This window comes from Acomys russatus, chromosome 3 (assembly GCF_903995435.1).
Source record: "Acomys russatus chromosome 3, mAcoRus1.1, whole genome shotgun sequence".
In the NCBI taxonomy this organism is placed as follows: Eukaryota; Metazoa; Chordata; class Mammalia; order Rodentia; family Muridae; genus Acomys; species Acomys russatus.
In genome coordinates this window covers 70649457-70670410 of record NC_067139.1, presented here as the reverse complement: position 1 = coordinate 70670410, position 20954 = coordinate 70649457, and the positions used below count along the sequence as shown (strand labels likewise).

The window sequence follows — 20954 nt, the reverse complement described above, 5'->3', positions numbered from 1 at the left end:
GAGTCCATTTTGGTCTCAGAAACATGTGGGATTCCCAGACAATGAGATGTGCTGGGAAGTAGCTTGGAAAAGGAACCAAGTGCAAACGCCAGACACGTGCTTCTCATTGTTATCGATTCGGGTGGCGTGTGGCCTCCGTTCTTCACCCTGCCCAGCTCTTGGTTCACACGGACAGGAGCCTGATGTAGAGCTTGTCAGCCTTGTTTCTGTGAGTGCTGCTGGAGTGCTCTCCCTTCCTGGAGCCTGCAGTCTGCAGCTGACTGGAGACAAGGGATGTGGGAGGGACTTATGACACACTTGGAGATGTCACAGCCTTAGGGATTTGGGTGAAAAACTCTTTGACCACCTCAACCTACTCTTGACAAGCAGAGCGCACTCGCCACAGCCATTTTAGTTCCCAAGCGATGAACCTCAGAGTTGTGAGAGCATCTGAGAGAGCTGGTGTGCTGAGTCTAAACTCCCGTGCTCATCCAGCAAGAAGCCTGTGGGCAGTGTGCTGCATTGTTAGTGTGCCCATTGGCTAGAGGAGAGCATTGGCCTTCCTTCTTGTCGGTCTCTACCTTGTAGCAGGATTTCTACCCAAGTTAGCCTGATGGGGACATCTCTGGACTGGGCTGTTGACCAGCAGGCTCTTGGGATCCTTTACACGTGCTTGCTCCCGTATGGAAGTCCGTGCACGCCTGTGTGCAGCCCTCCACTAACCACCATCTTGTAATGAACAGGATCTAGGAAGACTGGAGGAAAGGCTGCAGTGCACATGGAAGCAGAAGCGGCTGGCCATCCAGCAAAGACTCAGCCTTAAACCTGCAGCATCAGTGCCAGGTCCTCCAGATGAGGTGGGAGCCTAGGCTGGGAGGAGAGGGTGAAGCCATCTGAGTCCCCTGTACCTTGGATCTCTGTCTTTTATGGAATAAAACTTGATAGGCTGTGGTCAGAAGGTAGGGGAGGAGGACCCACTTATCAGAGGTCTAGGGGAGGGGAACGGATTAGAGGGGGAGGAGGAGTGCAATCCGTGTATAATGTGAATAAATTATAATATATATTTTTTTAAAGCTCATCCAGGAAGAGCCTGAAGGGCTGGTTGCAATGTGGGATGTTTGTTAGGGGTCAGCCATAGAATCCATGTGCTTACCTGTTAAAGTTGCCCCAACACGCCTTAGCAGATGGACCATACAGCTGTCAGGGTGCTGGCAACCGTGTGCTGAACTGTTGGCAGAGGAACTTGAAATAGTGGAGCCACCAAGAGAAAAAGCCCTCAGGCTGAGGGTGGCGACTTACACACTGAGATCCTGTTGAAGAAAGAAGTCATAGAGGGTGGCAGGGACAATATGATAGACATGAGCGACTGCCCAGCATGTAGTAGTCTCAGGGCTCAGCGACCAGTGCTGTCCTCACTGGCCTTGTGGCTCCACTTGCTCTCCTAGCCCTTGTCAAGTGAAGCAGGATGATCCAAGCTCAAGGTTAAGCTCATAGCCAGCGTGAGGACAGCGTGGGATACATGAGACCCTGTGTCAAAAGCGTAACTGAAGCACACCCAACTTCAAGACCCCGCCCACCGACCTTTCCTATTGACAAGAACTCACCACTCTCCTTCCACTCTTTCATTGGGAACAATGGAGAGGATGTGGAAGGAACCTTTCTATTCTGTCTTTCCTTAGGTTCACACGGGGACCCGATGACAGTGAGTATCACCATCTGAACTGAGTTAGCTCCACTGTTGCTAGCATAACACTGCGCCTATGACAAACTGAGCTTTTCCCTGAGTGATGCTGTCCCAGCTGAAGGTGCTGAGCAAACCCCACTGATGCCCTCCAGGGCTAGACAGAAGCCATCAGGGACATTCCACTTCTTGGCCAGAGAATAAATCCAGCTGACCCACTGCAAACTTCCTGGGTTACTTAACTGCACATGATCCCCTCCCCCCACCCTTCCAGATTCAGTGCAGGGTGGAGTCCAGGCACCTACATCCCTGATGAGAACCTTGCGATGCTTCCCCAGGGCCCGGAAACCCTGTAGGACTGGGTGTAGACAAACAACTGTTGCTCTCAGTATGAGGTGACCCTGCCAGGACTGCTGGCTATAAAGACTTTAGGGGAACCCCCCCCAACCCCCCACCCCCCGTTCATCCTCAGGACGGCTATTCATCTTGTCAGAGTCTTCTCCTGGGACCCACGGGCTACAGAGCCCTTCCAGCGTCACTCGCTTTACTAGGAAACTCAAGTTTCCCTTTCTTTTTCTTTTGAAGCATTTAAACTCAGACAATGCCCGGCCATGGCGCAGCCACCCCACACTGGACCTCACATTCCTAGGTGCTGTCCCAATAATGGTTTCAAGCTGGTTTTCTTGATTCTACAGCCTCTGGTTTCAAAATAAAATAGTAAACTGACCATCTCTCAAGTGAATGAATAAATAACAGTAATGTATTTACACAAGTACATCATTGAAAAATACAGCATAACTGAGGAGCGGGAAACCAGGACTGTGTCCTGACCTGCGTTTGCCTAGACCTAGTTTACAGGCAGGGATGGGTACATCTTAGGATCCTCAGCCCCTCAGTTCAGGTAACAAACAGACTCCAGTTTCCCATTCAAGGAGCTCCTGTTGAGGCCATGGACCTTGTCTGACCATGGCACAGTCATGCAGCATCTGTTCTAGTGACACAAAGTTCTTCCATTCAGCAGCAGACGGGACAAGTACATCAGGAATGCTGACATCCTGCCATAAACTATGAAACAAGAGGGATGTGAAATTCATGCGTGTCAAAGATCAGGGGCCTCCTGGGTGGCTTTGGGTCCCTGTTGGCTTTATGCAACAGCTTGAAGAGCCCAGTTCCAATGTTCATTGGGATTCCCATGATGATGCACTCAGACACACCTAGAACCAAAAAGAATTAAGGTCAGAGACCTGGATTCAGAGTAGAGGGGACACTACTGACTTAGGATTGCACGAGTGGGATCTGAGGCCCAGCTCTCCCAATACCACCTAGCTGGATTCTGCTCTTCATTTTCCTTCCCATGTACAGCAGGGGGATGGCCAAGAAGCCCTGTCTCTGGAAGGACAGTGCCTGTCACAGCTCAGCAGGTCACTGGAGGCCAATTGAGCTCAGCCATTCCTCTGCAATGCGACTCATAAAGCAGGAGATAGACAGTCTTTGAGAAACTGCTTAGGCAGCAGGAACCCCGCACATGGTCAGAAGATGCTGAGTTTGCCACCCGCTTCCTTGGCTTAGCGCCTAGAAGAAAAGATAGCAACGGGGCTGGAAGCGCAGGGCCATGGGTACCAGTGCCCTTATTAAAACACGTGGAAGGCTTTCACTGACCTCCAGAAGGGAAGGGTGCAGATTCTCTCTCCTGGCTTTCTTCAAGTTTCTTTTCTTTCTTTTATTTTTTGGTTTTTCGAGGCAGGGTTTCTCTGTGTAGCCCTGTCAGCCCTGGAACTCACTCTGTAGACCAAGCCACCTGCCTCGGCCTCCTCAGTGCTGTGATAAAGGTGTGCTCCACCACCCAGATTCTTAAACCGTCTACGTATAGGCTCTATGCTAGGACTCTGATTCTCCATGCGCAAGCAAGAGGCAGACGCATTCTAAGTTGATACCAAGGACAACAGAACCGGAGAGGCAAAGAGCCAAACTCAGCCCAATATACAGTGAGAGCTAATGCTGGGCTAGAGTGCTGCAGGCCTGGAGACAGGGGCCACTTCCAAGTCCGATGGGGGACAGAGGCTGTGCCAAGGCTGTGAAGGTGTCAGGAGTGGGTGCTGGGTCCCAGTCCTAGAGTCTTACAGCTATACTCCGGCCTGGGCCGGGGTTTCTTCCATGCCAAGCCTCCTCACCCTAGGTTCTGTTCACTTTCCTGCACTTCACCTGGGTGTTTTTAAGATAGGCTCTCACTGTGTAGCCTTGCCTGGCCTGAACTCACTGTTACAACAGGCTGGAATGGAACTCAGATATCTGCTTGCCTCTGATTCCTGTTTCTTTGAATTAAAACTGCACATCACCTGGCCTAGCTTGCTGGTGTCTGTGTGTCTGTCTGTCTGTCTGTCCCTCTCTGTCTAATGCCACCACACATACACACCTCCACCTTTACCCCACGTCTCCCTATTTACTGGGGTACTTAGCTCTCAAAATGAACTTCATTGCCTCACCAGGAGGCATGACCATAGACTGCCCTCTGCTACACTTAGTGGCTGTTCTATTGTCCACCTCATATCAAGCTTAGACAACACAGAGTGCTAGTCAACGTGGCCAGTTATAGCTTCAAGGGCTAACACCAGTTCAGGTCCCACATATTCTTTTTGGAACTCAAATAATGTCTGCACTGAAAGTAGCTCACAGATTCAGCAGAGGGAGGGCAGGGTCCCTCGTTGGGCTCTAGAGACATAAATCCATTCAAAACCTACCGCATACAGAGTCTTTCTGGCCAAAGTAGGCAGCATCAAAGAGATGGTCAGCTGTCTTCTCAAAGGACGCCAGCATCAACACACTCTCCTTCATCTTGGCCAGGCCAAACCTGGTAATACCGAGGACTTCACCCTGTGTCAGCAGAGATGGTCAGATGGGGTGAAAGCCACTCCCAGAAGTTCCAAAGCAAAGCAGCAGACATCCGAACACCAAACACCAAAAGCAGCTATTCATGGAATAGAATTAGGAACCTGAGGAAATGTGTGTGTGTGTGTGTGTGTGTGTGTGTGTGTGTGTGTGTGTGTGTGTGTGTTGATGGAAAATCCATGCAGGCTAAACAGGCAGTCGCCCACTGAGCTATGTTCCCAGCTCTACTCTCTGGAAACCGCTACAGAAGCAGCACAAGAAATGGGTTAGTGCACCAACACTCCAAGACACCATGGGCATCATGGGTTTTTTTTGTTTGTTTGGTTTTGGTTTTTCAAGACAGGGTTTCTCAATGTTATCTTGGCTGTCCTAGACCAGGCTGGCCTCAAACTCACAGAGATCCGCCTGCCTCTGCCTTCCGAGTGCTGGGATTAAAGGCATGCGCCACCATGCCTGGGTGGGCATCATGTTTTGATAATGATCAGCTTAGTTTACTGTAGAAAAAAAACTCAGGACATGGAAAAGGCCGTGTTCCAGCTTTTCTCTTGCAAAGACTGGCTTTGTTGAAATTCTCACACTGGGAATTTACCAGAACCCCTGGCCCCACCACCACACTTACTCTTTGGGTGGTGGTGCCTTACTTCCTGTCCAGGTCAGTTCTCACAGCAGTGTGCTTTACAAGCCATACACGCTCTCTCGTTCTGTCCTACAGTGGATTTCAGGTACCCACGACCACCTGGAGCTTCCCCTCTCACACCTTGTAGGTCATCAGGTCAGAGAGCAGCATCACGTGCCTCCTGTCGATGCTCATGCCATGGTTGACCATCGTGTACTGGATCTCGTTGATGATAGTTGTCCGGGCAGCCTCAATGCCCAGAGTTTTCTCCACCTAGGAAGAGCTAGGAGTGAGTAGGGCCCCTTCTGGGACCTACCCCACTCCTACTTCCCTTTTCTGACAAGCAAACTCCTGCTCTGTTCCCCCAAACAGACTGTTCTGTAGTTGCTGAAGGAAGAGAGCAAATGTCAGGGTCAGGAAACTGAGCTGGGTATTGGCTGAGGGTGCAAAGGGGACGTTACCTCATAGGTATTATTGGAAGTGGTCCGGGTGCCTTTCACACCGTGGGTGGCCATGACTGCCCGCAGGTTGTCACCTTCTACTAGAAGCTTGAACTTTTCCTTCCCACTCTGCTCGTCGATATGGATGACAGCTCTGGACACCTCTGGGATGCCCTGTACCACCACCTACATTCAACACGGAATGTTCAAGATGCAGGAACCCTTGGTCTCACCTGAGAGCCTCAGAAACATGGCTGAAGAATGGGCTGGGAACCTCGTTCATGCCATTCTCAGCCATCATCCCCAGCAATGTATGTAATCCGGGAGTAACTGTGTACTGCATGGGGGCCGGGGAAGCATGGGCCAGGGGACTGTGCTCCACGCTACAATCACGGTGAAGAGAGCAGAAAGGACACTACTGGACAGAGTTGCAGGCTCCAAACTGCATATAGAACCTGCCTTAGGGTCCAGTGGATAAAGGAGCCTGCCACCAAGCCTGACAACCCAAGTGTGATCCTTGGGACCCACTAGGTGGAGAGAGAGCGCCAACTCCCACAGGCACACTACACACTCCCACACTCCCAAATAAATAAGAACCAGACTGAGCCCTTGGGGATATGGAACGAAGTACTGTGTCCATCCTTGGTCTTTGTAGTGACCTGGTCCCCAGCCCCACTCCTGCTTGACTCTGCACGAGAGGAGGCTTTGCCTCACCTTCGGAAGATCCTCTTTCAGAAACTGCAGCACATAATACATGGAGCTCTTGCTGTTTTCCCTGGGGGTGACGCACACCACGGCCTCTCCGTGAACAGCCACATCGCCAGGCTTCACTCGGAGCTTGGATGTGCAGATGGAGTACCGCACTGTCTCGGCATTCACCTGCAGGGTGCCAGGGACATTAGCAGCAGACATGCGCAGACTTCTGTGACAATGGCTTTGTCCTTGATGGCATGAGGGCTATTTAAGGAGTCCCATCATTTTTTGTCACCTCCTCTACCACAAAATTGACTTATATTCATGTGTGGTGTGTTTGTCTGAGAAAATGTTTGTCACCTCTGGGAAGGTCACATGAAGGCAAGAAGATGGAGTCAGATCCCCTGAAGCTGGAGCTACAGAGGTTTTGAGGGCATCTGTATGGGTGCTTAGCCAGAACTTTTGTCTCCTGGAAGAGCAGTAAGTGCCCTTACCTGCTCAACCTCTCTCTAAACCCACACAGTTTGATATCCTACATAGTTATGCTCAATACCTGCACTTTGTCCATAAAGAGCAGGTGCTTTTCACTGAAAGAATGACCATCTTCCTCACTGAATATTCATGTTTAACGGCAACAAATAGGGTCCGTGGAGAAAGTTCTGGATTGTCTGGAGACGAGGCCAGGAAGGCCAGAAAGCTTATTGTTGTGTGCTACGCTCCCAGATGTAACTGGATCTTCAATTTTTATTTTCTTCTGGTCCCTAGATAAAACCTAAGACCTTGTTTGTACACGGGCGGCAATTACTCTACCACCAACTACATCAAGGCCTATAAAGAACTGTTGCCAGAGTCACAAGGCACAGGAGACAGAATTGACTGTCGTGTGGGAACCACAGGACTATGGCTCTTGACAACGGCTGTCAGAATTTTTAAAAGGCTAAGAAAGGCTTAACTAACAGTTGACCTCAGTTGACTCTCAAAAAAGTTATCAGTTAACTGCTCGCTCGCTCGCTCTCCACAAATACCAGTAAGGGAGGTGAGGTGAGGCCACCAGTTGAAAACGACAAACCAGCCAAGTGCTGTGTGAGGGTACTAAGGCAGAACTGGCCCAGGCTCCCTCCACAGCATGTAAAGATGGACAAAGAGACCAAATATCTTAACATTATGTGTTAACAAGCTGACAAATGTAGATGGCACTGACACCGAATCAAACAGTTTCTTATGTAGCCATGACTTGTCTGCATCATGGTCAACTCAGAAGGACGTGACAGCTAATGGTGTGACCAACACCACCAGCCAGAATTGGTACACTGCTTCTTTAGCTGCAGAATGTCCCTCCTGGTACGTCAGCACCGTCTCAGGACCCACAGGAGCACGTTCTCACACGGTCACTCTCTGACTCACCTCCAGTCTCAGAAGCCGGATCCGTTCCAGAGAAAGCTTGACAAGAATAAAGCAGTCATCAGGAAGAAACACTTCCTCAATGTACTCTGAGATCTGCCACGGCAAACGAGCAAAGCGTTAGCCTCCGCCCGCACGGCCCCTCTCCACCCCAGGCCACCGGCACACTCTCCACCAAGGCGCATGGCCTCCGCTGCGGGCTACACCCACAGCGGCTGCTCTGCCACTTCCTCAACACTGCTGATAACATTTTCTTGTTTTCAAAAGGGATTCAGTACCTCCCCCAGGAGTGTTTTCTCAATTCTGCCCTTCACCAGGCGTGCATAATCAGCATCATCGTCCTTGTCCAGCTGTGCTGTGATAATTGGCGTGCTGCAAGAAGGAGACAGCGTCAGCGCACAAGGAAGGGACCAGGACTGCGTGCAGTACACAGCTTTATTGAGTCTCAGAGCTACTCACAGGCACGACTACTTTACTAGGGCACAACTTGGGGAGGCCTGTGGTAAAGGACTTTGCAGAGCTCTCACTGAGGCTAACTAGTTTTGAGAGATCCCAGGCGTGCATTCCATCTGTGAGAAGACTTTAAGAAAACTTCCTTGTGGAAGAAGACCTACCAGTTAATCTTGACCTTTGACCCCCAGGGAACCATGTCCTAGTGCATTTCCCCTCCGTCTGGCCCTCTCCAGCAACATCCCCGCTCCTCTAACCACCACTATCGTCTTCTGTTCTCACAGGGGACAGTATCCCATCAACACAGGCCCTTGGGACAGACTGGACCAGCCTGCAGGAGGCAAGTGTACCTCCAACCACCCTGCATACCCCCAGTTGCTGGTCTACAACCAGGGACAGCTATTTTCACACAGAAATAGCACTTTCTTGATGCTATTTCTTCTGCAAAACTCAGAGAATATGCAAAATGATTTTTACCACTGAAAACAGAATGCATCTCTAATTCTTCTAGTCTCGGGTCTCCTGAACACTTACTGAGTTCCTGGGGGCTCGCACAGAATGGCTACAAACCAAGCAGGGGAAGAATCAATCAGGCTGTTCAGGCAATGGAGCAACGGCACCAAGGCAGTGAAATATTTACTGACCTAGTGATTAATACTGCTAGTTCATGTAATATTTTCTATATCATGTAAGTAGTAGCCATAACAAAACAAAGCAAAACAAAACAAAACAAAACAAGTCCTCAGATTCCCTTTTCAGCATATCCAGTTGTGACTTGAGCAACTTTGTAAAACTCCAGACAGTGGTCTACACAGCACACCTGCCCTCTGGACCCCAGACACTGCCCAGTTACCAAATTGCGGGAACATGAGCACAAGGACCACTGGTCCACATGGAACATGCCAGGGAGCAGCTACCTGATGGCCTTGGAAGCGTTGATGATCTCTTTGATCCGAGGTACACCCAGCGTGATGTTCATGGAGGCCACCCCTGCAAAGTGGAAAGTCTTCAGGGTCATCTGGGTACCTGGCTCACCAATGCTCTGTGCACAGAGTGCACCCACTGCAGAGCCTGGTTCCATCTGTGCCCTAGAAGAAAAGGCACAGAAGAGGACATGACACAACAAAGAAAAGGCCAGAAAAAGTGCTGGGGACAGGCTTCTGCTTACTGCCCCTTAAAGGATTAGGTTCAGGATGAAAACAGCAAAGGGAGGCTGGAGAGATGGCTCAGGGGTTAAGTGCACCATCTGCTCTTCCAGAGGTCCCGAGTTCAATTCCCAGCAACCACATAGTGGTTCACAACCATCTATAAAAGTGATGTGATGCCCTCTTCTGGTATTCAAGTGTACATGCAGATAGAGCACTCATATACATAAAAATAAATAAAGGCAGTGTTTGTGGCAGAGGAAAGGCTGGCACAGGCTAGGAACCAGTGACAAGGGAGGAGTGAGGTGCTCAGAAGCCCACTGAATTGACTGTGACTAGATTCTGTGTGGTCAGCATATGTGTCCTGGGGTGATGTTCACCTCACACAATTTGAAGTGGTCTGCTCCTACTGAGCAATGAAATTGGTCAGAGAGATAAAATAAGAGTTTTCTTATGGGCAAAAGATATTTAGGAAATTCCTCTGTACGATCTCTCATGGTTAGGATCCTGTGGCCCCACTGAGACCACAGAAGCAATGCAAAACTCTGCTCAGAGCCTGGCATCGATGCTGGGGCAGTGAGCTTGTTAGTTTTATCTTCAGCCTGGTCTGACCTAGATTCGTGGGGAAAGACAGACATGCAGTGAGGAAGCATCATGCCTATCTGTGAGGATTTTATAGATTGTTAATTGAGTTGGGAAGACCCACCCTAAACGTGGGCAGAATCATTTCACTGGCGGGTCCCCAACAGTGCAAGAGCAGACAGCTTGAGCATAAGCAGAGGCAGGCAGGCAGCATGGCTGTATCCCGGTCTCTGTGTTCCTGACTGTGACGCCATGTTACTGGGTGAGTTCTTGCCTTGACTTCCCACAAATAGAGCAAAACTTTGAGCTAAAACTCAATTCTTCCTCCCCCCAAGTTACTTTTGGTCACATTATTTTATCACATTAACAGAGATGAAACTAGGCCAGCCAGGATACTGAGCCCATGGAGATTACCCAGGACGTGGGAGTCCTGCACGGCTGCCTGGCAGTCTAGGACAGTTAGCATGCCTACCTCATGTACTTATCCCTACAGGTCTCCAGAAACTTCTCTATTTGGGTGGGGGTGATCCGGTCCAACTGGTACAGCACACGAGGCTGGAAGGACGAAAGCAAGTGCACAGTCAAGGCTAGACACATCTGTGACATACTGTGTCCTGACACATCTGGGAAGGCAGTACCTTTGCTGTGCCATTACCAGTCAAGGCTGGACACATCTGTGACACACTGTGTCCTGACACATCTGGGAAGGCAGTACCTCTGTTGTGCCATTATCGTTGATGCCATATTTATCTCTGGTTTTCTTGATCTTCTCAGACACTCCTTTAATGAATGTTTTTATTTCCTGAAAAGATGATAGAACACATATCAATTTGTATGATTTTCAATGGTTTAGACAGCACAATCATTCCGTAATTTCCAACAATGTACAGTGCACCATATCTTAGCAACTGCTAAATACACAGCATTGAGGATGCAATGTGGGTACTGGTTCTTTTACCCAGTGTCTGTAAGGAACACACTGTCTTTCTTTACACTCTGAGAAAACTGACCCTCTGCTTAACATGCTCTTTAGGCCTCACTTACCCTGGGCTCTTATCTCAGTCACATGGTTGTGGAGAAGAGGTTGGCATAGCTGTTGGGGACGCTATGAGGAATAGGTTCCCACACTCAGAACCCCCAGAACTTCACCGTGAAGGCCTTTGTGGAGGCACTGACAATCACCCTAAACATCATTGTCTCTCTCCTACTGCTTTTCATAGCTCCTGGGGTTAGTCAACTCTTTATTTATATTAAGAATATATGAGACATGGAGGGTGCAACTATCTTTCTAGATCAAAATGACTTCATTTAAGAAAGAGCTTTCCCAGCACATGGGAGGCAGAGGCAAGTGGAGCTCTGTGAGTTTGAGGCCAGCCTGGTCTACAAAGTGAGTCCAGGACAGCCAAGGCTATAGAGAAACCCTGTCTTGTAAAACTAGAAGGAAAAAAAAAAAAAGCGCTTTATTGGAGCCAGCTACACCACTCCTGGGCATATGGTCAAGTATATTCATAGCAGGTTTATTAGTAATAGAAAGTGGAAACAACCTAGATGGCCCTCAAGTAGAGAATGGATAAAGAAACTCTGGTACATTACACAATAGAATACTACTCAGCTATTAAACACAAGGGAAGCTTGAAATTTGCAGGCAAATGGGTGGAACTAGAAAAGACCGTCCTGAGTGAAGGAACCCAGACCCAGAGAGACACGCATGGTGCGTACTCACTCATGAGCGTGCTTTAGCCAAACAGTGCGATAAATATACTGCGGCGCACAGCCCCAAAGACGGTGAGTAACAAGGACCCAAGGGAGGATGCTTAAGTCTCACTCAGAAGGGGAAACAGAATAGACAGCAGGAGTGGATGAGGAGTGGGAACTAGGTAGGAGAGGGAGTGCTGAGAGAGTGAGGGAGAGATCAGACCTAGGGGGTGGGTGGAGTGACACGACAGACAACACGACAGAGGGCCTGCAGAGATGAGAAACTGTGGGCGGGGGCATCTCTGTAACAAGCTGGAGGCCTATGACAGTGTAGGCTTCTGGGAGGATATGGGGGTGACTCTAGCTGAGACTCCTCATATTAGGGGTCATGGCGACTGAAGAGTATACTATGTCACTAGACAGGACCCCTAGTGGGGAGGGGAACACCAATCCACTCACGAAAATTTCAACACAAAATTTACCCTGCCTACAAGACACGCAGGAGTAAAGCTAGAGGTGAGCGCTGGTTGGGGTCTCAACTCCCTGCGTTTGAGTCTAGTTGCTTACAGATGCGGAGGAGCTACAGAGCCTCACCAGTCAGAGCCAAATTGAAACCAATAAACCCTTCAAGGCACACTGTGGCGGCAGCTCCAGACCGACGCTGGGGTAGGTTTCTGAACTGTGATAGCTAAAGACAGCAGCTCAGAATGGCTGCAGGAAGAGGGGTCACACAGAGCAGGGTTCTAGGTTCGTTCTCCTAACAAGGAGTCACGTGTGGGAAAGACAAGACATTTAGTTTTCATACTGGCTAATGATACTACTGCCCAGCACACAACAAATCCCACACTGAAATCCTGGCTTATAAAACACAGTGGGAACAGGCTGGAGAGATGGCTCAGCTGGTAAGAGTACTAATTTTTCTTCCAAAGGACCCGGGTTCAATTCCCAGCACCTACATGGCAACTCACAACTGTCTGTAACTCCATGATCTGACACTCTTCACACAGACATACATGCACCAATGCAAATAAATAAAAAAGTAAATAAAATAAACAAAGTGGGTGGTGCTTGAGAGACCATGCTCTCAGCACCGCTAGGCACAGTCTACCTGCAGGAAGCTGTCTTGGCAGCAGAGGAACTCGCTCTTCTTCATGATGGCCTCAGCGGTCAGGGTGAGCTCATTCTTACTGAGAGCAGGTTCAGTCTGACACGGAAACACTGCCTGAATACCAAAAGGACATGGTGTTACAAATGCCTGGTGACAGGGAGGAAAAGTACTAGGCAGAGGATTTATCAGACATAAAACTGGCTTTCTTTGCTAACAAACTCCAGATTCCCATTTTTCATGTGAAAATGAAATCCAGATAAACCCTGCCTTTTGTTTTGTTTGTCTGAGACAGTATCCCGTAGCTGAGGCTGGCCTCTAGCTCACTATGTAGTGACACTAGCCTTTGACTCCTGCTCTTCCTCTCTCTTAGGTGACAGGATTACAGGCACATGTTGTCATGCCCAGTCAGGAACGCCACCTTATTTAAACAGTTCCACTCTTAATTACTGAGTATGGAGCTACTGCTCCCCAACTTGACTCCAGCCCACATCTGTATTTTTTTTGGAGACAGGGTTTCTCTGTGTAGCCCTGGCTGTCTTGACACTTCTTTGTAGACCAGGCTGGCCTCAAAGATCTGCCTGCCTATGCCTCCCAAGTCCTGGAATTAAAAGTGTGGGCCACCAATGCCAGGCATATTTTATATTTGTAAAAAATACACATTGCTGTAGCCAGGCCTAGAGTCCTACTCTGTAATCTCAGCTTAGTTGGCCCAGGGAGGTGGATCCCAAGTTCAAGGCTTGCCTAGCTACAAAACAAATCCGGTAGCTTTGTCTGAAAATAAAAAGTAAAAAAGTAACAAAGGGTCAAAAATGTTGCTCCTGGTTGAGCGCTTGGCCTCAACTTCAGTGCTACAAAACCAGGCAACTAAACATCTCAAGAGGGAAACACTTCAACACTCCTCAAGCTTATGGGAAAATTTGCTGAGGCTTTTTTTTTTTTAAAAAAAAACCCATTCTTAACTGGTGGCTTGCAACTACTAGAAACAACTGGAAGAAACACCTAAGTGGAACAACCTTCTGTTGCTAGAAGGGCTAGGTCAAAAGGCACTAAACTGAAATCCAGAGCTGCCCAATTACTCTTCAAAAGGAATGGTTCCAACTCATATTCCTGGCCACAGTGTATGAAATGAGCCTGCTGTCGAACACCCATTCTTTTTGAAGCTCATCTCTAGACAACTCCAGTAAATGAGAGGAGCCAGAGCCTCTTCCACTGGCATCTGATTTGGACTGATAGGTTCAGAAATAAAAGCAGAGTAACTTGGAGAAAGGTATTAATCTAGTACTGAGGCAGAGATGGCTGAAAGGCAAGCGTGGAACCAGGAACAGTACCAACACCAGGACAAAGTCTCAAGACGTCTGTAGCCGTCAACAGTGCAGTATCTCACCCTGATGTTGTCCAGAACCCTCTTAAACTCCAGCGGCTCGTCTTTGCCCTCCATGGCAGCAGGATCTAAGCCATCGCCTCCATAGATGAACTGGATGATGTCACCGGTGGAGCTCCGCACTGTCAGGTCATACTGGGAACAGAGGTCTTCCAGGGATTTGACCAGTCTTCTCTACAGGAAGAGAGGGAAGCTCAGCTGCCTCTTAAAGACTGCTTCACAGCACACAATCAAAGTTTCCAGGTTGTAAGTCATTTATTTATTTGTTTGTTTTTATTGGAGATTGACCCAGGGCGCTGTGTGTGCTAAGTAAGCACTCTGTCACCAAGCCAGACCCCAGCCCTGGGTTACAAGCCCTTAATTACATCAGCAATACTTTATTAGCCGTCCCTTAAGAGTCCCTTCCTTGACTGAAAACAGCAAGGGCCACTTGTGCCTTGGGAGCCTGTGCACCGAGAAGCAGCTTATGTTCAGTCCTCACTGCACTCAAGTCTCCCTACAACAGAAACCTCACCCGCCCGAAGAACTCTGCACAGTGCATTCCAGCTCCCTAGGGTACAAACTAGAGTTTTTATACACACCCTGGCTAGCACAGCTATAGACTGCAATACAGAGAACCAGATGCAAACCCTCTTTTCGGACAGAGGAGCAGGAAGCAAGTGAGGGTCTGAATATAGAGCAGCAACCATTTTGAACTCTGCTTGGGAGAACCTTCCACCATGGGCCAACAGTGTGCTGTAGAAAAACAGCCCCTTGGCAGAACCTACTACTTCCAGGTCAACACACTGCTCCGGGAAACTCTTATTACATATGTAGACACCTACCTCACAGCTCCTCATGCCAAGTGTGGGAAAAGCATTCACAGGTGACTGGGTTTCTGACAAAAGTGGCACACCTCAAAACCAGAGGGTGACTCCCAGCAGCCATCTACCGCATCAGGTGACAGAAAACAAGGTACCGAGAACTCTGTCTAAAACAACTATCTCCTGTCACTATTTTACCCTCATCACCTCCGTCTGGCTCACTGGTTCATCAACCCCGGTTTCAGTCTACAAGGACCATGCTTCCACAGAGGGGACAGACAGGAAACAAGCCTGAATCAGGTTTGAGGCTCAAAAAATGTGGCCTGTTGACTTTAACTGGTGCCATAAACAGTCAAATACATGAACAGTTTTGGGGGCTGGGACTGTGCTCAGCAGTTAAAGCACTGACCTAGCATTTGGAAGGCCCTGTGCTCAATCCTCAGCAGCATATACAAACACATACACACACATATGCACAAGAACAAATACACATACATATCAAATGTGCGCGCGCACACACACACACACACACACACACACACACACACACACACACACACACACACACACACACACACACCCCTCCTGATGTATGGGGAGTGGAAATGATCGTGGGGTCTGCAGAAACCCTGCTGCAATCTTACAGGAGGCACAGAGGCGCAAGTTCCACAGCAAAGAACCCTGTCTCAGGCCTGTCACCCTGCAGCTGTGATTCCTGGCAGCTATAAAAAGGCTGAATAATGGAAACTAAACAGTGGCAACTTTGGCGGCAGAACCTTCTAGATGACTTTTGCAAGATATTTGATCTCAGTGTGACCCGCGAGACTGAGAACTATAAAAATCAGTTGTTGATCCCAGAGACTGAACTGTAAATCCCTGTTTCTTATGGTCGAACCCTAACACACCTTTAATCCAGGAACTTTCTGTTTATTGTAAACAGGTGATTAAGGTATGGTTCAGCCAACCTTACACACACCTAGCATCCAAGGGCTATCAGTACACAGGATTTAATAAAGTTAACCCCAGGTCAAGAGGTGTAGCAAAAAACCAGCTGACAGGGATTAAAGAGTAGGAGGGGCTTTGAGTTGAGGGGTATTTAAGACAGCATGTAGCAGCAGAAGGGGTCTGTAGTGTTTGGCGCATTTAGCTCTTGGGCTTTACTCTTGGGATTGTAGCTCTTAGCTCTTTGGCTCTTAACTCTCTAGCTCTTGAGCTCCTCAGCTCCTTTGCCTTTGGCTTTTTTTGAGCCTTGAGCTAGCAAGCTTTTAGCCTTGAGTTTTTTGGCTTTTTCTTCCTGGGCTGTCAGTTGATCTAGTGAGCCTTTTGGCCTTCTCCATTGGGACATGCACTGAGGAGAACTGCCAGCTGGGTGCTTTCTCTGTCTCTCTGAGCTAGCAGGCTTTTCATCACAACATCTGGCTCCTGAGTCTTTATTGGTAAAACAGAATGATCAGGAATTCTCAATTAAAACCACAGGTGACTAGCAGGCAGCTATCACCCCCACATCCCAGTCATGCTAGGAAACAGCTCAGGGAAGCTGAATGACAAGTTCTAGGCTACAAGCTCAGCAGGCACCTCTAGGGAACTCAGCCACAAGGACTCTGGCCTGGTCTCTACCATTCCGGGCGCACAGGATAATCTCAGCTGGGTATTTTGTTTGTTTCTTCAGGTCCAGAGAAGCAACATGTCTAAACGTTCCCCTTCAATACCAAGATGGGAGTAAATCATAGCTCACAGGCAAAACACACACACACGCACGCATGCACATACACACCCCCCCCCCCCAGGCACAGCTCACACTCACCCAGTGCTGTTGTTCTGTGGCAAATGACACCTCCTCAAGTTACCTGCATGTATCCTGTTTCAGCAGTCTTTACAGCTGTGTCGACCAGACCCTCCCGACCAGCCATTGTGTGGAAGAAAAACTCAGTAGGTGTTAAGCCAGAGTAAAAGCTATTGGCCACAAAGCCTTTGGCAGCAGGGAGCTAAAGAAAAGTAGGAGAAAAGAAAAATCAAACAAGATTCAAGGTTCAAAGTTCTAAACCCATCTACATAAAAAGATATCCCCTGGGGCCTACACATCCAGCCAGTGACTTAGAACTGGCAGGTGCTATATGTCGTAGCCTATAAGAGAAATAATTTAGACAGCCTGTCCTTGCTAGAGTGCCAGTGCAGGTGAGTGACTCAGAAGAGGAAAATGGGAGTTGGAGCTGCTATCCCAGGAATGTCCAGGACCTCAGAGGGTGCCTGACCCATTCCCTGGGAAGCTATGGGCCACTCCCGCCTACCTCCAAGCCAGAACCCTAAGCAGCTAGAGCTACTAAAAATATAAAAATAGACTCTAGTGATGGTGGTGCAAGTCTGACATACCAATAGTCACCGCACAGGCACTTCAAACGGCTGAAGACTGACATGAAGCGGACCTCGATGGCCACAGCAACACATTACAGTAAACACCACACTAAACAACTGATGCCTTTAGATCTGTGTTCCTCATGGGACGATCCAGACAAACACATCTCCAATCTTTCACTGCCATTTACCTTTGAATGCTTCTCAAAGTGAGGCAAAGATCTGTTTTCAAAGCCATCTGGAACCCGGGAGCCACTGATAGCTTGCTGCCCGACACAGGCAATCATCTGTGATATGTTGATGAAGGAACCTAGAGAACAGGTCAGAAATGTAAAATTGTACTGGAAAAGGTAAAAATGTAAAACAGTAACAGAAGCCAGGCAGAACAGAGGGATGAAAACAGGGTGACACAGTGCAACCCTCATTCTCAGCCTAGGAGTCCAAGGGGAAGCTACAGGAATATAGGTGAAGCCAAAGAAAAGGCTCCGAGGCATGGGAACGTGTAGGGTGGAGCCAAGGGCCACTGTCAGATGGACACCAGATTGTCTTTGTGGACATGCGGGTAGCACACAGAAGAGGACAGGGAGAAGGCGTCTGAATGTGTGTGGCCGAGTGAGAAGCAAAGACAAAGGAGGGAGATCCTAAGTGTGCACCACGAGAAGGAAGCAGAACAAGAGCAAAAGGCAGCCAAGTTAGCCGGGACCCCACCTCACAGGAAACAAAAACCACAGCAATGGAAGCCTGAGGTTCTGAGTGTGAGCATGGTATGTGAAACCTAATGCTTTAAGGGACTGAGTAAATATGAAGTGAAAAGTTGACACATCTAAGCTAGGGCTAGAGTCAGTAGAAGAGCATTTGCCTAAGCTATGAGGCTCTGGATTTGATATTCAGTAACACACACACACATATGCACACATGCACGTTGAAAAGGAGGAGGGGGAGAAGGAGATGAAGAGGAAGGAGGAGTGCTACATTACTAAATTTGTAACTAAAAATTTTCAGCTTTCTTTTTAACGTCAAATTTAGTCAAAGCACCTTCAAACTCAAAAACCCAGCTATACTACCAACTAATTTCTCCAAAGACTTAAATTGCCCCAGATGCAAACAAAGGCTCAGTCTTCCAAGATTTAAAGGCAAGAACTTAAAGAAGTGAAGGGCGCCCATGATGTTACAGGGTGCACAACAACCCTGAGGGCTTAGCTCACCTTTGGAGCCACACAGGGCCATGGTGAGGGGGCTGTTGCTCTTGTCCAGCTCTCGGAGGCAGGCACTGCCAGCATGGTCCCGGATCACAGACAACTCCTTCAGGATCAGGGCCTGGGGAGTCGGGGTACAGGAGGGAAGAAAACGCAGTCCCTGAGGAGGCATACTCTGGTGCTGCAGATCACAACCCTTCAATCTGACATTTATAGAAAATTCAAAAACATTTAAATAGCATGTCAGAATTCCAATCAATAAAGTTTACTGAGCTCAGACAATCAAAAAGCCCAAGCTGCATAAAGGCTTTTCTTCTGGAAGAGTTCTGGAAGAATGTGAACAGCAATTTAAAACAAAGTCCTGAAAACAATTTCAAATTGCTCATGAAGCAGATTGCATATGGCTTTGTGTGCTGCTGTCTATGTGACAGCAACTGGACTTACGGCCGTGTGTAGGCACGCCCCTATAGAGACGCACCGTACGCACGTGAAGGACAAGTGCTTTCTCTGCTTGGACAATGCGTCTTTCTACCTGCTCTCACCAAGCATGCTTCAGTCTGCATGAGCAAAGAATGAATGACTACAGCACCCTGACCTGAAAGCACAGCCACAAGTCACAATTTAAGGCGCTGCACCCTCTAGAAGCTGTGATCCTACTGAAGCCTCAAGTATTTTCTTTTTTTTAAAAGATTCATTTATTTATTATTATGTATACAGTGTTCTGCCTGCATGTACACCTGCAGGCCAGAGGAGGGCATCATGTCACATTACAAATGGTTGTGAGCCACCATGTGGTTGCTGGGAATTGAACTTGGGACCTCTTGAAGAGCAGCCAGTGCTCTTAACCACTGAACCATCTCTCCAGCCCTACCTCTATTTTCTAACAGGCACAGTGAGAAGCATCCTCTTCCCTCTCTGTCTGAAGACTCAGGAAGACTGAAGGAAAGCGAGCAGACTTTCAGGGGATTAATAACTCCTTCAAGCCCACACTCAGGAGGCTATGGCAAGACTGTGAACTAGAGACTGAGTTACACAGAGAAACCTTGTCTCAAAAAGGAAGACTTCTTCATCTCTCCAGCTCTCTTTCAGTCATAGTATTGCTAAGGATGCCCAACCTGGTTTTGAACTCTCTTTAGCAAAATAGTTATGTGATCTGAAGAGAAAACAAAATACTGGGTTTGAACTCTTCATCTTTCTACCTCAGCCTCCAGGTGCCTAGGATTATAGTGCCACCACATGCAGCTTAGACACTTAGTGCTTCATGAGCCTGTCTTCCACCTATAGTGAGGTAAGGGTGCAAGGGCAGGCCCTGGAGAAGGCAGAAGAGAGCCAGGTATGGTAACACGTACTGGCAAATCCCCGGACTTGAGGCTGAGGTGAGAAGACCTTGAATTAGAGGCCAGCCTGAGCTACAGAGTGAGGCTGTCAGGAACAGAACAAAACAAAGCCTGGGTACCCCAACTGCTGCTCTAGCTACTTTGGAACTCCAGGCTCCTAGAGGAGAGGTAGCAGATTTTGATCTGGCCAGTTTAGCACTCAGCCAAATGGTTTCAAACGTGAGGAGGCTGCGGGCTGGGTGTGTAGGACCATCCAACATGAGCATCCTCTGTCCTATATTCAAGTCATGATAATGTCAACCCACTGAGAGCTACAGTGAGGTTTCCATGGAGGGATGCTGCAAACAGGAAGGGCAGAGGCACTGAGGGACACCAGAGCAGCCCCCGTGTGGTCCAATGAGCAGATGCCCATGTCTTCACATCACAGAGTGTGGAGTTGCAAGGAACAATGGCCCTGCCTTGTTAAACACATAAAAAAACATGCCAGGACTGGGGCAAGACGGGGCTTCCCTTCTTGCTCCTCTGCCGCCTTCTTCTCTTCATGGCTTTTGGCCCATCCCAAACACACTGTGAGCAGGTCAACTGACCGTGCCGATCTGGAGGGCAGTCTCACCTCTAGCGTCTCCTCCGCAGTGCAGCCTGGCTGCTGCTGCAGCTTGCCTGTGTTCAAGGCTTCGATGTACTCATCACACTTCTTATAGCCAGCATTTAGTAGCTCATACTTGGCCTTCAGCAGTCCCTGGCCAGGGGTGACATCACCAATCCCAATTGAGAAGCCACGGTTAGCTGAGGAAGAATGGGCAGGCTGAGTAAAAGAGTGATGACCACTGTCAGTCAAGCTGTCCCCAAAGCCTACCCTCCCCCACTGAAATCACTCTCAAAAAGAGAAACGAGGAGGTGCCAGGCTGGGGGTGTATCTCAGTGGAGAGAACGCTATGTGAATCTGGGTTCAGTCCCCAACAGGGAAAAAAAGAGGCAAATACAAATGTATCTCCAGTAGACTAGGCCTAAGCTTCAAATGTGAAACGCGTGACTCAGTCTTAGTTGCCTGTGAAAGGAGAGGACCTCCAGTTCCTCGGGTGGAGAACCATCAAGTCTGGAGAGGCTTAGAAGTGAGATGACTAGTTTCTGCAGACAGAGACTAATGTAGCGAAGAGAAGGAGAAGGGGCGGGAAGTCTGTGTAAGGAGCAGGCTCTGGGCTTTGCTCT

At 48.7% G+C, this 20954-nt stretch overlaps 1 protein-coding gene across 1 annotated transcript in view; it reads right to left on the bottom strand.

Annotated features, from left to right (window-relative positions):
* Positions 1–2405: 2405 nt before the first annotated feature.
* Polr3a (RNA polymerase III subunit A) overlaps positions 2406–20954 on the bottom strand; it is a 38090-nt gene continuing 19541 nt past the window's right edge. The window contains exons 16-31 of the mRNA XM_051142519.1: positions 20359–20531; positions 18418–18529; positions 17404–17522; positions 16708–16845; positions 14061–14231; positions 12677–12790; positions 10589–10675; positions 10346–10428; positions 9064–9234; positions 7975–8068; positions 7700–7792; positions 6317–6481; positions 5624–5788; positions 5304–5435; positions 4399–4531; positions 2406–2874 (exon numbers count right to left, since the gene is read on the bottom strand). Of these exons, the coding sequence (XP_050998476.1) occupies positions 2726–2874; positions 4399–4531; positions 5304–5435; positions 5624–5788; positions 6317–6481; positions 7700–7792; positions 7975–8068; positions 9064–9234; positions 10346–10428; positions 10589–10675; positions 12677–12790; positions 14061–14231; positions 16708–16845; positions 17404–17522; positions 18418–18529; positions 20359–20531 (2099 nt within the window). The 3' untranslated portion in view covers positions 2406–2725. The remainder of the gene's footprint in view (positions 2875–4398; positions 4532–5303; positions 5436–5623; positions 5789–6316; positions 6482–7699; positions 7793–7974; positions 8069–9063; positions 9235–10345; positions 10429–10588; positions 10676–12676; positions 12791–14060; positions 14232–16707; positions 16846–17403; positions 17523–18417; positions 18530–20358; positions 20532–20954) is intronic.